Below are 18,166 nucleotides of genomic sequence, written 5' to 3' on the forward strand. Positions count from 1 at the left end.
AGATTCTGCAGAAAATACAGAATTCGGGGGAAAATTATTGTTTTTATTAACATAACTCTAGCCGAAATACTAATAGGTAAATTACACCATCTTTTACAGTCTGCTATACATTTGTCCAGACATGGTGTAATGTTTTTGCCATACCATTGTTTCAGGTTCCTAGTAATAGTTAAGCCTAAATATTTAATCTGTTCCACTACCTTGAATGGGCAGTCTTTACACTTCTGGCTTGATCCATATAGCCACATAATCTCCGATTTATCAACGTTAACTTTATAACCTGAAAATGCACTGAATTGCTTTATTATATCCAAAAGTTTTTTAATGCTATCAGGAGTATTTGAGAGGAACAGGAGTAAATCATCTGCAAAAAGTGAGAGCACGACCTTCTGCTGATGGATTTTGATACCTTCTAGCTCTTTTCTGAGCCTAGTAGCTAATGGCTCTATTGATAAATTGAATAGCATGGGGGACAAGGGACAACCTTGTCTTGTACCCTTTTTGAGCACAATATCTGGAGTAGTTTCGCCGTTAATGATTAAGTTAGATGTTGGCTCTCTATATATAAGTTTTATAAAAGACTCGATATTCCCTTGTACTCCAAACTTCCCTAGTACTGTGAAAAGGTGATCCCAGGTTATAGCATCAAATGCTTTTTCCGCATCTATTGCTAACACCGCTAGGTCTGGGCGATCTTTTTTGGGGTTTAGCTTCGCATCTTGATAACATTGATCTAGTGTGACAAGAACTTTGCGGATATTTCTAGCTGGATTACGTCCCGTCATAAAGCCTACCTGGTCTATGTGGATTATTTTATGTAATATTTTTTTAAGTCTGTTTGCTATGATAGTGGTTAGTATCTTATAGTCACTGTTTAACAGTGATATCGGTCTGTAAGATCCTGGGTCTTCTGGGGCTCTGCCTTTTTTTAAGATTAATGTAATGGAGGAGGCCGCAAAATACTTAGAGTGCATTTCCCTTTTAAGAAAATAACTATTAAAAAGGTTAGTAAGCGTAGGTGTAATTTCACTATTTAGCATTTTGTAAAATTCAGCCGGGAGCATGTCGGGTCCCGGTGCTTTGTTACTTTTCAGTTGCCTAATAGTCTGGGTTACCTCTTCTTCTGTTATTGGTAAGTTTAACCCCTCTCTATCGACCTCTTCCAGTTTCCTAGTTTCTAGTTGTTCCCAGAACTCTGCTTTCTGCTGGGGATCCACTACAGTCTTTGTATATAACTCTTCAAAATATTTAAACATTAACTGCTTCACTTCCTTTGTCGTATTTGCCCTCTCTGTCCCTACTTTAATCGTTGATATATAGTTTCTTTGTTTCTGCATTTTACTTAATCTGGCTATATATTTAGCGGATCTTCCGTAAATACCTCTGTATTTAGCTCTATCTTTTTCCTCTTGTTGCATAACCGTTTGTTTTATAAATATGTCTTTTTCTTGTTTACTATTTTGATACTTCAACCACGTCTGCGAGTTACCATTGCTTATATAGGCTCTGTATGTATTCTTAAGTTGGTTATTGAGTTGGCATTCTCGCTCCCTATTTTTCTTTTTCCATTTACACAGGTATGCTTTTACACTCCCTTCGATATATGCTTTGGCTGTTTCCCAATATATCTCCCATTTGCCACTATAGCTACTGTTAAAAAATGTATATTCCTTCCATTTTCCCAAGATATAATTCTTAAAATGTATATTGTGCGCTAGATATTTCGGGAAGCTAATTCTACCCGTACCACCCCCTGCTGGTATTACATTCTGGATTTCTAGGGTTATAATCGCATGATCTGAGATGCATATATCCTTAATATCCGCTTTCATATTCAACCCCATCATATTTTCAGAACTTAAAAAAAAGTCAATTCTTTAGAGGGTCTTAAATGTTTTTGATACACATGTAAACTCACGTGAATCAGGATTTTGCTCTCTCCAGACATCCAGCACCCTCAACCCTTTCATAAATTTTTTCACAAGACTCCCTTCCTTTTTGATGTTCCTGGTTAAGCTGCACTTGAGTCTGTCTACTAAAGGTACCGGTGTCAAATTAAAGTCCCCCTTCATGTCTACCACGCCCCCGCTCACGCCCAGCCACGCCCACTTCTGCCGCAGATGATGGATCAGCTAGGGAGTAGGACTCAAAGGCCAGGTGTGTTTGTCCTCGTGCTGTCTCTACTGTGCATGACAACTTCGAACAAACACACTTGGCCTTTTATATAATAGGATAAATGTAAAAATTAACAAAAAATGGAAGACATTTTGTTGCGTATAAACGAATAATATGATTTTTATTTAAATGGATGTATTATAAAGAATAAATATTGTTACTTATTTTTATTTAATTTCTTTTTATGTAGACAAACACATGAATAGTTCATATCCATCCTTAACTACAACAAGCATCAGAATGATACCACAGACTCCAACATTTTTAGACACTAATAAATATTCACAAACATTGGAGAAATCACAGCAGATATTTAAAGAAGATGGTGAATTGTCAGGAACTGGGCAGCAATCATTATGTACAGAGAGTAATTTAGTCATCAAACAAGAGGACAAGAATTATGCCTTATCTAGTGAAATGATTATCCCTGAGGATAAGCCACAAGAAGAGAAAAGTTTACAGTCTAACCAAAAGATTCATACAAAGGAGAGATCTTTCAAATGTACAGAATGTAAGAAAAGCTTTAGATATAAGTCTCATCTCCTAGAACACCACACAATTCACACAAGTGAGAAGCCTCACACACGTCCTGAGGGTGTCAAATGTTTTATACAAATAAAAAAACATATAGCTCATGAATGGACCCACACAGGGGAGAAACCATTTAGCTGTACAAAGTGTGGAAACATTTTTACAAAAAAGAGTTATCTGAAAACTCATGAAAGTATTCACACAGGAGAAAAGCCTTTTACATGTACAGAGTGTGGAAAAAGTTTTACACAAAAGAGTCATCTGAAAAATCATGAAAGGATTCACACAGGGGAAAAGCCTTTCACATGTACAGAGTGTGGAAAATTTTTTACACAAAAGAGTCATCTGAAAAAACATGAAAGGATTCACACAGGAGAAAAGCCTTTCACATGTACAGAGTGTAGAAAAGGTTTTACACAAAAGAGTAATCTGAAAAAGCATGAAAGGATTCACACAGGAGAAAAGCCATTCACATGTACAGAGTGTGGAAAATGTTTTACAGTAAAGAGTGATCTAAAAAAGCATGAAAGGATTCACACAGGGGAAAAGCCTTTCACATGTACAGAGTGTGGGAAAAGTTTTATACAAAGGAGTATTCTGAAACATCATGAAAGGATTCACACAGGGGAAAGGCCTTTCACGTGTACAGAGTGTGGAAAAAGTTTTGCACATAAGGGTAATCTGAGAAAACATGAAAAGATTCACAAGGGAAGAAACCTTTCACATGTTTAGAAAGTGTAAAAAGGTTTTTATTGAAATCGGGTATAATAAAACCTACTTAGCAAGTGCAAGAGTTTACATTAAATAAAATACATGTTATACAGCACCAGTTCCTACTTAGCAAGTGCACAAGTTTATATTAAATAAAATACACGTTATACAGCACCAGTTCCTACTTAGCAAGTGCACAAGTTTAAATTAAATAAAATACATGTTATACAGCACCAGTTCCTACTTAGCAAGTGCACAAGTTTAAATAAAATAAAATACACGTTATACAGCACCAGTTCCTACTTAGCAAGTGCACAAAAGTTTAAATTAAATAAAATACATGTTATACAGCACCAGTTCCTACTTAGCAAGTGCAAACGTTTATATTATATAAAATATGAGTCTGTTATTGGCTGATAGCTGTCACATGGCACAGGTGTAGAACAAAATGTCAGAAAAAAAATCTACTTTTGAAATTCATAGTAAGTTTTATTGCATTGTATATGCTGAGCTTGCTGGGAGAAAATATCTAATTTTGTTATCACTCTATGTAAACATAAAGGGGCCGATTTATCAAAGTGCAGTGGACATGAACCGCTGTAGCAGATCATGTCCACCGCGCATCGATAAATGGCGAAATTAAAATATGAAAAATATGTATACATATATATTAATGCATTTATGGGTATATATGTCTGTAAATACATATATACATAATTACACACACATATGTATACATATATATTAATGCATTTATGGGTATATATGTCTGTAAATACATATGTACACATATACACACACATATGTATACCTATATATTAATGCATTTATGTGTATATATGTCTGAAAATACATATATACACATATACACACACATATGTATACATATATATTAATGCATTTATGGGTATATATGTCTGTAAATACATATACACACACATATGCATACCTATATATTAATGCATTTATGGGTATATATGTCTGTAAATACATATATACACATATACACACACACATATGTATACGATCGGGCTTATTGCTGTCTGCCGCCTCAGAGGTTGCGGAAGAGTTAAGGAGCAGCTTTCTTAAGACCGCTGCTTCTTAATTCCTGTTTCCGGCGAGCTTAAAGGCTCACACAGAAACAGGTATATATGGCCCCATTCAGGCCATGATAAATCAGCGGTAGGAATTAGTGAGTACAGCGCCAAAAAAAGGCCAAGGGATATATATACACACTACAAAGAAGTCTAGCGAATAAAATATATAATACATTTAAAAACAGTTAGTCACTTAGTGTTTAACATTTTGATCATCTGGTTTAGCACACTGCACTCCACACTTATTCCTTATTTCCATATGAGTATTTTACCGTGGATCCATAACTGATAACTGTTTGGAAAGTGCCGCAACCAAGTGTGTTTTATTCCAATAGCTGCTAACAACAGTCTTTTTATTATTTTATTGCATGTTTACACTTTATTCGTACTGTAGTGAACATTTGCTTATATATGTTTGTGTGTTACTCTCTTAATAGGGATTAGCTATCTATTACCATCAGCGTAGATTATAAATTGTTATCAGTACAAGGTATTATTTTATTGACTGTTTTTAAATGTATTAAATATTTTATTTGCTAGACTTCTTTGTAGTGTATATATTATATCCCTTGGCCTTTTTTTGGCGCTGTACTCACTAATTCTTACCGTTAAACTTCTCTTGGGGGTTGGTTAGACCCTCTATTTTGTTTACATTTTAGGGATTATTTTAGCGCTGGGTCACCACACCTATCTCCCATGATAAATCAGCCCCTAACACTGAATAAATCATTGTTATGTTTTCCTATCCCTGTGGTTGAGTTTTTGTCTATGTCATGATAATCTTTAAACATAAAATAAAAACTGTGAAAGTTTCTTATAATTTTTTGGTTCACTGTTTGTGTTTAACTGGAGTTGGTTGTAATATAGTTTTCTTTTTTAAAAAACATCTGTTCTTGACTGCAGTAGCTGTGAAAGGTGCCCAGACAGAGATAAAATGTGTTACATGCAGATTAGATTTAAAGGGCCACTGTAAGTAAATATTTTCTATGCCTGTTACTAACTAACTACCCCAAATACGCTTTTTATCAATAGCATTTCATTAACATATCTCTACCGTATATCAGAAATCTTGTCTGCAAATTTAATTGTTTTCCAAACCCACTCCGTGGGTATCCTTTGATCTGTACCAATCCGTTTACAATACCTAGGTTTCCAAATGGCGCTTTAAACACAAAGTTATTGGTTTAAGTTTTTTGAACACTCAGTGCTGAGAATAGTGGGCAGGATAACGTGACATCATCGGCGAATAAAAGATATAACTTTTAGAATGTTATGAAACTTCATTTTGGAGAAAATATAGGTCAGTAGGTTTTAATTAATGTTTATTAACTTTAATATGTTAGTTGTTTAGCTTAAAAATTATAACAGAAAGTAATCCTTTAATTTCAGTGAAAATCTATGTTTATTTTTATTAGGGAACAAACTATCTGAAAGTACTGAGTGTGGTAACATTTAGATAAAATCAGTGACTGTAAAAAACAATTGGAAAACATTATATTGAAGACCCATGCAAGGTGACTTTTTAGATGTAAAATATTGTGTTTTAAGACAAAGTAATATTTATACATTAACCCCTTAAGGACGAGGCCATTTTTCAATTTCTTACCCTTAAAGGGACACTGAACCCAAATTTTTTCTTTTGTGACTCAGAGCATGAAATTTTAAGCAACTTTCTAATTTACTCCTATTATCAAATTGTCTTCATTCTCTTGGTATCTTTATTTGAAATGCAAGAATGTAAGTTTAGATGCCGGCCCATTTTTGGTGAACAACCTGGGTTGTCCTTGCTGATTGGTGGATAAATTCATCCATCAATAAAAAAAAGTGCTGTCCAGAGTTCTGAACAAAAAAAACACAAAAAAGCTTAGATGCCTTCTTTTTCAAATAAAGATATCAAGAGAACGAAGAAAAATTAATAATAGGAGTAAATTAGAAAGTTGCTTAAAATTTCATGCTCTATCTGAATCGCAAAAGAAAAAATTTGGGTTCAGTGTCCCTTTAAGGACCAGGGCTATTTTTACATTTCTGCGGTGTTTGTGTTTAGCTGTAATTGTCCTCTTACTCATTTACTGTACCCACACATATATATATATACCGTTTTCCATGCCATTAAATGGACTTTCTAAAGATACCATTATTTACATTGTATTTTATAATTTACTATCATTTTTTTTTTTATAAAATATGATGTAAAAATGGAAAACAAAACACACTTTTTTCTAACTTTGACCCAAAAGAATCTGTTACACATCTAAAGCCACCAAAAAGCACCCATGCTAAATAGTTTCTAAATTTTGTTCTGAGTTTAAAAATACCCAATGTTTACATGTTCTTTGCTGTTCTTTGCAAGTTATAGGGCAATAAGTACAAGTAGAACTTTGCTATTTCCAAACCATTTTTTTTTTTTCAAAATTAGCGATGGTTAGATTGGAACACTGATATCTGTCAGGAATCCCTGAATTTCCCTTGACATGTCTATATTTTATTTTTTAGTAGGCAACGCAAATATTGATATAGGCTAATTTTGGTCAATTTCATGCCACCATTTTACCGCCAAATGCGATCAAATAAAAAAAATCGTTAACTTTTTCACTAACTTTAGGTTTCTCACTGAAATTATTTACAAACAGCTTGTGCTATTACGGCAAAAATGGTTGTAAATGCTTCTCTGGGATCCCCTTTGTTCAGAAATAGCAGACATTTCTGGCTTTGGCATTACTTTTTGGTAATTAGAAGGCCGCTTAATGCGCTGCACACCACACTTGTATTATGCCCAGCAGTGAATGGGTTAATTAGGTAGCTTGTAGGGTTAATTTTAGCTTTAGTGTAGAGATCAGCCTCCCACCTTACATATCCCACCCCCTGATCCCTCCCTGACCCCTCTCAAACAGCTCTCTTCCCTCCCCCACCTAACAATTGTCACAGCCATCTTAAGTACTGAAAGAAAGTCTGCCAGTATAAAAATAAAGGTGTTTTTGTTTGTTTTTTTAAATAATTTTTTAATATATATTTTTTCTGAGGTGTAGGATACCCCATTACCCCACAACCTCCATGATTCCCCCCCCCCCCAAACAGCTCTCTAAGCCTCCTCCCTCAACCTATTGATTGCCATCTTAGGTACTGGCAGCTGTCTGCTAGTACCCAGTTTACAAAAAATGTGCCCCTGTTTTATAAAAATAAATAAAAGAAACATTTTCTGTAGTGTAGCTTCCACCCCTCAATACCCTACCCCTTTCCCTTTCCGTATCCATTTCCAAAAAAAATTCCCTTTCCCCTCTCCCTCCTTGGGCTCCCTCCTTCGTTGGTGGATTGATGATCGTGTGCACACTACCGAGCCCCACCCCCCCACCTCCTTGCTTGTTCACTTCAGACACATGCACGATTCGGAACGTGCACTGGCAATGGGCCACCCACCCGCCTCCTTGCTGTGGCTCAACCCACCAACGATTGGCACCAATGCTGTCCGGTGAAGAGAGAGCTACAGAGTAACTCTGCAAATCTATTTCTGCAGTGCCCCACTCGTGGGACATTCAGAAATAGTGTGATCTTGCTATTTTGAGCAAGATCGCAGCAGAGAGAAGCCCAGGACTGCAGCGACGTACAGGTTATGTCACTGGTCCTTAAGGTCATAATGACCAACATCATTCAGGGTACAACGCTGGTCGTTAAGGGGTTAAAAAACATAACGCTAACCCTTTTAAATTCAAATGTATTTAGCTTTATAGACATTTAACATTTTATATGTTGTTGTTTTTTTACTATTTTCTTACTTTAAAAAAATAAAAATATAATAGATGAAGCAATTTATAACAAACACACAGATCTGCAGGTCTGTTACTTTAGATATTAGTGTAAAATGTTTCACTTTTTGCTTTTCCAAAGTATGGATTTATCTTAAAAAAAGATAGAGCAATATGGTTTGTGTACATGTATATATTATATGTATGGAAATATAATTTATGATAGAAAGATTAGAAAAGGAAACATAAGAAAAAACAGTTAATGAACAAACAATAAAAGGATCACATTATTAGTATTGAAATACTCAGCATTGCATCTCATATGTATCTAATAACATGCTAATATTATACATCTGTTTGCAACTAAGTTCTGTTAAAATAACAATTTCCATCAATAAAAAGATAATATAATGCTGTATCCTGAGGTATTTTAGGGCACAACAGAAAAATCTCTCACATTTAAATAAACAGTTTGTTTCCTCCTTACTTATCCATATGATAATCACACCCTGAGGGGGAGGCAGGGACTCTGTATTCATGTGACACCAGAGGGGACAATAGACATCTATATGAGAACAAAAGTCCAGGTGTGACCCTCTCATTGTCTCCCAACTGACAAGTTGTACTCATGTGAGTCACACAGAGAAAGGTGACACTCCCACATTAGTATAAATATCTGTGTAACACTCAGTGATATCACAGGAGGAACCAGAGAGACTTCATACTTACAGAGCTTCTGCTAAACGGTAATATGCAAAACCTAACAAATCTTTATTAACAGCCTCACACTGTTGTGTTTTATATAATGAGGAGAAAATATTGTTCTGAATTTTGTTATGATAGAGATAAAATATTTCACTTCATATAAGAAACTGAGTTTATATAAAAAATCTGTACTTTATTTAGTTTGTTTTCTATATTTTTCATGCTGTGTAAACACATTTATTGTTTAGTTTTTGCATTAAAAAGCCCATTTGAATACATAATAATTTATAGCATTTGGTAAAATGAATGTTTGTAGCAGAACCAAACAATATTTTAAGCTTGAGGAGGTTTGTCCAATAAAACATGTGTGGGGGTTGTTCCTGTTATCCAATGAGCAATAGATTTTTAAGTATTAGCCAATAAACCAAATTAAAGCCAGTGCTACATTTGTCCTCAGGATTAATCTGTTGTATCTTTATGCTTTTGCACATCCATGTGTTGCTAAATCATGCAACCTTAAAGGGATATGAAACACATTTTATTTTTTTCTTGATTCAGATCTAGAACCTGCAACTTTCTCATTTACTCATATTATCAATTTTTCTTCATTATCTTTATTTGTGCTGCTCATTTGAAAAGTAGATCCCAGCAAAAAATAGTGTGGACACCCCTGCTTTAATGTGTTTCTAATTACTTGTTTTACCGGTGTATAAAATAGTATAAAGTGTATGGGAAATTTCACCTTTAGGTTTAGTTTTTATGTAAAATAACTGTTTGCTGTTTGTAATTTATTTTCATTATCAAATTGTACACAGCCTTTTAAATGACCTGAGGCTCCGGCTCCTACTTAGCATATGCAGGAGTTCACATTATACAGGTGAAACTCGAAAAATTAGAATATCGTGCAAAAGTTAATTTATTTCACTAATGCAACTTAAAATGTGAAACTAATATATGAGATAGACTCGTTACATGCAAAGCAAGATAGTTCAAGCCGTGAAGAACGTTATTTTAAAAGCGACGCGTTTCTCAGCCTCCAGTGGGCTGTTTCATCATTATCATCATTATCATCATTATTTGCAGTCTGGGGTGTGATAAGGGTTGTCTGGTGGTAGTTGAATGATAATATTATAGATGTGTGAGAGACTATGTTTAATGGGAGGTGTGGAGGTATATAATTTTTCAATGTTGTTTAGAGAGCGAGACATGTTTATATAATGTTGGTGAGTTGTGATATAGTGTTGTACTCTCCTGTAGGAAAACCAGTTGGTGGCCCAGTTATGGCCCCTGTCAAGCTGTTCTTGTATGCACATCTGATTATTGGTAGTAAGTTGCATAATTGATACCTCTCTATTATTATTGTAGGCCTCTATATTTCTATTTAATGACGATAAAGAGAATTCACTGTTGTGAATGATTGATGTTAGTGGACCTGGGCATGAAGTAAGGTACAGATTTTTCTTAGTGGAATTATCCCATATTTTTAATGTTTATTGGGTAATTGGATTACTGATCTGTCTATATAAAGTTTGGAATTTTGGCTGCCAGCAGATAGAAGGGAGGTTGATATTAAAATTTAGATTTTCTTCTAGTAAAATCCATCTCTTATGGTCTTTGTGTATTCTCCAATCAAGAATTCTTTGAAGAAATATGGACCTTCGATAGGAATCAATGTCTGGGACACCCAGACCTCCCTGGGCTGTGGAACGTGACATAGTAAGTTTATTTATCCTGGGGGGGGGCACCTATTCCAAATGAATGATCCAAACAACTGCTGCATCTGTGAAGTATAGGTATTGGGAAGTTGAATAGGGAGGGTTTGCATAATATACAACAGTCGTGGAAAGGCATTCATTTTAATAGTATTAATCCTGCATAACCAGGACAAATTTTTCCTAGTCCAGGACGAGAGATCTTTTATTAGAGTGTTCCTAATTGGAACATAGTTTAATTTGAATAGAGCTTCGGGATTGTCTGCAAGCTGTATCCCTAAGTATCTCAGGGACTCTTTACTCCATTTAAATGGACACATTTTAGTAATTAGGGTTTCCATTTGGTGATGCTTTTGTATAAGGTGGCGCAAATCAATGCCATTTCAACTTTTAGTTTATTTACTTTTCATTTCACTGTTTTGTTATCACATTTATTTCATGTTTATTCACTTTGTGATTTATTGGTATATTTATTTTATAGTTGAATATTAGTGTCCGGTGGGTGTGAAACACTGCTCACCTTTAAAACTTTCCCAAAGGTTTATATCAAATGCTTTTGTATAAGGTGGCGCAAATCAATGCAGTTTCAACTCTAGGGGAAGATGTTTATTTATTTATTATATATTAATAACAACTAAAAATGTGTGGCACAAATGTTATGACTCCTATTTTGTGGAATTCACTGTTTTATAAATGTAAATGTGGATAAGGATTATACCTGTATTCGTAAAGGTTCCCAAGAGTTCAAGTTAATGTATAAATGAACATAATTTATTAAGCAGAATCTATATCAAATCAATTCTAAAATAATTTCAAATGGTTAATGTTAAAACTCACCTAATGTAAGGGAAAATAACACCAGTGTTATCACTATCGCTAAAATTGCATAAGTCTAGAAAACTTTACCTACACCATACAAATACATATATATTTTAAAAACAAATTTGATCATTCAATGGCATAAAAAATAAATAACTTATGGGGGGCGTGTCCGGGCGGCGGCCATGAATGGTCGCAATATCTGAAGCTCCTGCTGAGATCCTGATAATCCGTCAATTATTGTTGGAACACTGGTCTTCTGTTAAACACATTTTGCGACTTTATACTTATGTCCCTTCTGGGGATCCAATTACTTGAAAACTGCAGTGTATTAATGACCGCAGAGCACAGATCTGGACCTTTGAGGCCTAAGGTGACGGCCTAAAACAGAGCCTCAGAACCCCCCCCAGCATCCTGGCTGGGTATAGCAGTCACTTACGACTGCCACCTTTTACCCTATAGGGGGGACCCATCTATTGCTATTAGCGAGCTACTTATATACCTTTTCTTACGGGGGAATATACATCTGAACTATAACATACAAATGGAGGCAATTATAGATAAATGGGCAGCCGAGCTGATCCGGATCACACAAGATCACTTTCGGAGCCTAGAGACGGAGCTGTGTAAAATTATCTGCGGTGTTCACCCGCTTGAAAAAATCAATCGGCAGCATCTCGACCGCTATCCAGAAGGTAGCAATCTTACCCCTTCCAGAGCGGATATGCCAAGCAGCGATATTATTCCTTCAACTGGTCCTGCGAGTCTGGGCGCTGACAAAACCCTACACACTCCCGAGTATTTGGAGCCGGAGACCTTGTGCACAAAATCTGAGATTGTCACCCCTCACAGGTCTCTATTCTTAATTGCCGGGGACAAAATAGGTGGAGGACTTTGCCCTGTCACTGAGCGCCGGCTCCATATGGATAAACTGAGGCCATGGAACAGGCCTTATAACGCAGCCCAAGACGGCACATACCTTGGTGTTATGGGTGACTCACAAACTGAGGCGAGCGGTGTTGTAGGGCCCCGACATCACTTGCAACCATCACACCTGACAAGCGGCCTGAAAGACTTTGACAAAGACCAGTTACCTACCGCTAACCTGTCTTCATGGATCCTATGTGAACTTCTTCTGAGGCCAAAGTTTATGGACAATAATGATATTGATCAGATATGTGGCCACAATTCGAGAGCAGACTACGCAGACCCCAAGATCCGCACTGATCAAGCGGTACAGCCAGACTCTTTCAGATCAGACGGGAAAGTTCTTTTTTCTTTATCAGGGATAAGTACTGCTCTATTCCCCGCTCAGCCATGCATCATAGCTGTAGAGCCTGAAAGTCACCAGAGACATTACAAGTCAGGAATTGGTTGATCTCAGAACGGTCAGATGGAAATGAACAGCCGAGCCTGTTTCAAAAATACTGATAAGTACCGGTTTATACGATTATTGCACTGCTCTGCTCACATATAAAATCCCTCAAGATGTTATACTAGGTGGACTTTTGCAGTACCTTACGTTTATACTGCCCTAATTTCCCCACCTCAGAGATACCACATCTTTGCTTGTAGTTTTTGTAAGGAAACAGTAATAATAGTTAAAGTGTCCCATGAGAGTGTAACAAATCTCTATTTTGCTTTCTGCCAAATATTGTAGGGAGTTTCTATATTTACTTAATTGCATACCCTAATTGAGCTGTCTATGAAGATGGAATAGTCTAATGCATATAAGCTCTGGGAAGGGTGCTATGATATGTACTGTACATACGTTTAGACTCTGCTATTGCATATATTTTATTTTATTCTTTATTGTAGTTTTTTTTAATATATTTTTCCCCTCTGTGTGTGAGCTGTGAGATAAAACTTGCCTAACATATTGATATTTTGAAAACTGAGATCTACTTTTAGTCTAAAATTCCCCCTGTGAGCATCTGATTTATTACTCTTTAACCACACAATTGTACTACACTACATATAGTCTATGTGTATATATCTTACTTTGTGTATATACCTATACTATGTACAGTTTTTAAGGTCCTTAAGATAGCACTTTAAGTTTGCCCCCAGTTCTTGTAACTAAGCAGTATTAGCAGACAAAGTTTTCTGAGAGTGCAGTAGGGCGTGTGAACCCATGCCCGTTCTGTGCTTTCTGTTATTTCTGTTCTATGTGACAATGTTTGACGGTATTCCTTTCCCCCATTTGTCCATTTGTTGTTTAGTTGTTTACTCATTCTAAAATATTAGCGGTGATGGATCCCTCATCAATATGACTTTTTTTCATATTAAATATATATGCAGGCCCAAAAGTGGCCATTTCAAAAACTAATTTTCCTCTAGAATAAATAAGTGGTTTAAGGTACAAGAGTGACCTTATGTGCCATATGAGGAAACCCTCGAAAGTAGAGACTATAAAACTGAGGTTTCAGATTTTCCCCTACTATGTATTCCTTGGTGTATCATAATAACCTATACCTTTGAATGTTTATATGAAGGTCTTGTTATTCATGTTATGTGTATCTTGGGGTAACCCATTCATGTTGTATTATTCGCACAACCTCAATAAAAAAAAAAAAAAAAAAAAAAAAAAAAAAATAACATATAAAATAACATTGAATCTTCGGTAGATCCTGTGTGTGATCATGATATATTATATCTATTGAGTTGGCTCGTTACCAGTTCCACTCTTACTGAGGCCTTCTGGTTGCGATACAATTTATTGCAACTTTGTTTCTATGTCTTTTAACATCAGAGATGAAATGTCCTTTTATACCATTTAGACAAGTGCGGTAAATATAGCAATTATAGGGACGTATTTGTATCCCTTTTTTTTTAATATATATATTCCTCCCTGTATATTTCCAAGGAATTATATATTATAGTTCCTCTTATTTTTCTACAATCTGCAGATTTGCGAATGTCTGTAGAGATTACATATTATTTAGGTCTTCAATATCAGTTTCAAGTTTGTACATACGGTTTCGATGTTTGGCGTTGTCTCCTCTATTCAACAGTGCACTGTTCTACGATCCTTAATCTTCGGACATGTAGTTCCGGTGGAGTGCTGTGGCTTCCAGCCTCCGTTTACCGGATGTCTTTGTGAGATCTCTGCTTTGGATAATTTGTCGCTCCTCGATATTGGGACTCACACTGTAGTTACTACATGTTGTCCGATTGTCTCCTTTAGCTCGCTAGTAGCTTTCTGCGAGTGCTCTCTGCCCACCCTTAATATTTACCGGTTTATCTCTCTGGAGCATTGCGTCTTTCACACTTGCTCTTTACTTGGCAGGAGCCTCTCTGGTATACAGGCGTTCACTTCTCACTCTGTTTGGAATCAGGTTTCTACGCGTTTCAGCTATCAGCCTTTCTCAAGATACCTGATTAGTTAATCAATGGCCTTTTTAAAGCAGTTTCTTACACCTTCTTTTTTGTAACCCCATAATTGCCAATTTTTCTGCTTTTGGAATATTCGTTGCCTTACTTTCTTATCTCTTCTATATGATTTTAGTCAATGCATTTCGTCTAGATTCCTTTCATCCATTTTTTGTTGGAAACAGTTTTTTATATACATTTATAATATATTTTATATAGAAATCAAAGCCCCAAAAAATTATGGCCATAAAATGATAGAAGTAGAAATAACTTGAAAACCATCTGTTTCAAATAATAGCGATGTATGGTGTATATATATATATATATATACTTACTAATATATGTAGCTTTAGCTTGTCTAGATGGATTTATTTTACATCTTAAATATATACTTCCGTTTTACTCCTATTATTACCTTAAGTGAGCGATGTTGAATCTATATATATCCCTATATGTGGCGTCTAAATGTAATTCTTCGTGTATGGACTTCTATTTCTATCTTTAACTCCTTTTGTTAACCTGGTTGTTATACACTTGTGTCTGGGTTTTGAGTCCCATGATGTTATTGCATTTACCTCATTTATAAAGGAATAGACTTAAAATATGGACCATTCTAAATGTGCTTTGCATTGATTTAAAATTCTGTATATAGATTCTAAAATTATATACTTGAAAAATATATATACCTTTGAAATACATATATGTATTTATGCATCGAAACTATAAAATAATGATCAGTCTTTTGAATTATAGTTTACGAATTGATCAATTATTTATATTATTTTTTACTTCTTAAGATTTATGTTGAATGTATAAAATAAGATAAGCATATTTGAACCTGACATAGTATATGTCTCTTAAATGTAAATGGGTCTATTACGGTGTATGAATGTACATGTAGAATGAAGTTCTATGGACATATATAACCTGACAAAATATAAGTATCTTTAATTGGGATATGTCTTTAATAATGTATGGAGGTATAAGTACATACACACTCATTCAATAAATATATAAGTGTAAAATATATGTCTGAGTCTATGTATATATTCATATATAAATTAATACGTTAAGTTATATTGTGTATTTATATCTCTAAGTCTCTTTGTTACTTAAAAGATGTTACTGATTCCTAAATTTCGACTCTCTGGAGGTTTACATAAATTTATTTCATAGTCGTGACTTAGATGGTGGACCAGAAATATACATAGTACTTTATATCTAAATTATCGAATTCAGATCCAATTCACTGTTCAGTCCTCTAGGGAACAAAGTTCCCATTCTATAAATTAATTCTGCCTCCTTATGGAGTAATTTCTTTTCCATGTTACCACCTTTTTCTTCCTCTTTCACTTTGGTTAAGCCCCAATATACTAGTTCTTTTAAGTTACCATTATGATGTTCCTTAAAATGTGTGTATAGTCTAGTGTTGTCCTTTCTTTGCTCTATACATCTGATGTGTTCCCTAATTCTCTCCTTGAGACTTCTGCTCGTTTGTCCCAAGTACTGCAACTTGCACAAGCATTGTATTAAATATATTATATTATTGTCTGTGCATCTGATAATCTCATTGATCTTAAATATCATGTTTGTAGTTGTTGATCTAACTGTGTTGGTTTTTTTACTGTATTGACAGGATTTGCAATCATGGCATGGAAAAAAAACCTGTTAGTTTATCTCCCTTTAGATTCACTTGTTTATTTGTTGTTTTGCATTTATATTCACTCGGTGAAAGTATGTTTTTTAAATTGGTGGTTTTCCTAAATATAACATCTGGTGTGTATTTCAATATTTTCCCTATTAATGGGTCACTTTTAGTTAAATGCCAATGTTTCTTAATTATACTTTGTATTTGTTTGTGTTGTGCTGAATATGTTGTTATGAATGGAATGTTAAATGTGTCTGTTTCTCCCTCTTCCTTATAGTTTTCCTTTTTCTCTTTAAGCAGCTCTTCTCTGTCTAGATCTCTGTATTTTTTATATCTACTGTTTTAGTTAGGTTATAACCTTTTTCCAAGAATCTCTCTTGTAGTATTAGTGCTTGTCTATCGTAATCTATGATGTCTGTACAGTTACGTCTAATTCTTGAAAACTGTCCTTTTGGGATATTTCTTTTCCATTTTTCATGGTGGCTGCTTTTGTAATCAATATAGTTATTTGCGTCCACTTTCTTGAAGTACGTGGTAGTGGTAATTTTGTTATCTAGTATTGATAACTCTATATCTAAAAAACTTATTCTTTCTTTACTAGATTCATGACTAAATTTCAATCCTGCGTCATTACTGTTTAAATCTTCTATAAATTGGTCAAATAATTCTTGGTCACCCATCCAGATGATAAATACATCATCTATGAACCGTTTATAGAGCACGAGATTCGCACCCCAAGGTGTTGTTAAGAAATTTTCTTCAAAGTTACCAACAAACAAATTGGCATAGCTGGGTGCGAATCTCGTGCCCATAGCTGTTCTTCTTTTCTTCTGTTATGTGTGATCAGTCCACGGGTCATCATTACTTCTGGGATATTATCTGCTCCCCTACAGGAAGTGCAAGAGGATTCACCCAGCAGAGTTGCTATATAGCTCCTCCCCTCTACGTCACCTCCAGTCATTCTCTTGCACCCAAAGACTAGATAGGAGGTGTGAGAGGACTATGGTGATTATACTTAGTTTTTAGAACTTCAATCAAAAGTTTGTTATTTTACAATAGCACCGGAGCGTGTTATTACCTCTCTGGCAGAGTTTGAAGAAGAATCTACCAGAGTTTTTCTTATGATTTTAACCGGAGTAGTTAAGATCATATTGCTGTTTCTCGGCCATCTGAGGGAGGTAAAAACTTCAGATCAGGGGACAGCGGGCAGTTGAATCTGCATTGAGGTATGTAGCAGTTTTTATTTTCTGAATGGAATTGATGAAAAGATCCTGCCATACCGTTATAATGAACATGTATGTATGCTCTACACTTTAGTATTCTGGGGATGGTATTTCACCGGAATTACTCTGTAAAAGTACATTAAACCTTTTATTAGGTATTTTTCATGTTAAACGTTTTTGCTGGAATGTAGAATCGTTTGCATTAGTGAGGTACTGAGTGAATAAATATTTGGGCATTATTTTTCCACTTGGCAGTTTGCTTGTGTTAATTATGACAGTTTCGTTTCTCTCTCACTGCTGTGTGTGAGAGGGAGGGGCCGTTTTTGGCGCTCTTTGCTACGCATCAAAAATTTCCAGTCAGTTTTTTCTGCATGATCCGGTTCATCTCTAACAGAACTCAGGGGTCTTCAAACTTCTTTGAAGGGAGGTAGAT

At 35.3% G+C, this 18,166-nt stretch overlaps 1 protein-coding gene across 1 annotated transcript in view; it reads left to right on the plus strand.

Annotated features, from left to right (window-relative positions):
* The window catches only part of LOC128661341 (oocyte zinc finger protein XlCOF6-like), a 45,072-nt gene that overhangs the window by 2,581 nt on the left and 24,325 nt on the right, over positions 1-18,166 (plus strand). The window contains exons 2-3 of the mRNA XM_053715604.1: positions 2,366-2,772; positions 2,842-3,400. Coding sequence (XP_053571579.1) covers positions 2,366-2,772; positions 2,842-3,400 — 966 coding nt within the window. The remainder of the gene's footprint in view (positions 1-2,365; positions 2,773-2,841; positions 3,401-18,166) is intronic.

The sequence above is a fragment of the Bombina bombina genome, chromosome 5 (assembly GCF_027579735.1).
Source record: "Bombina bombina isolate aBomBom1 chromosome 5, aBomBom1.pri, whole genome shotgun sequence".
In the NCBI taxonomy this organism is placed as follows: Eukaryota; Metazoa; Chordata; class Amphibia; order Anura; family Bombinatoridae; genus Bombina; species Bombina bombina.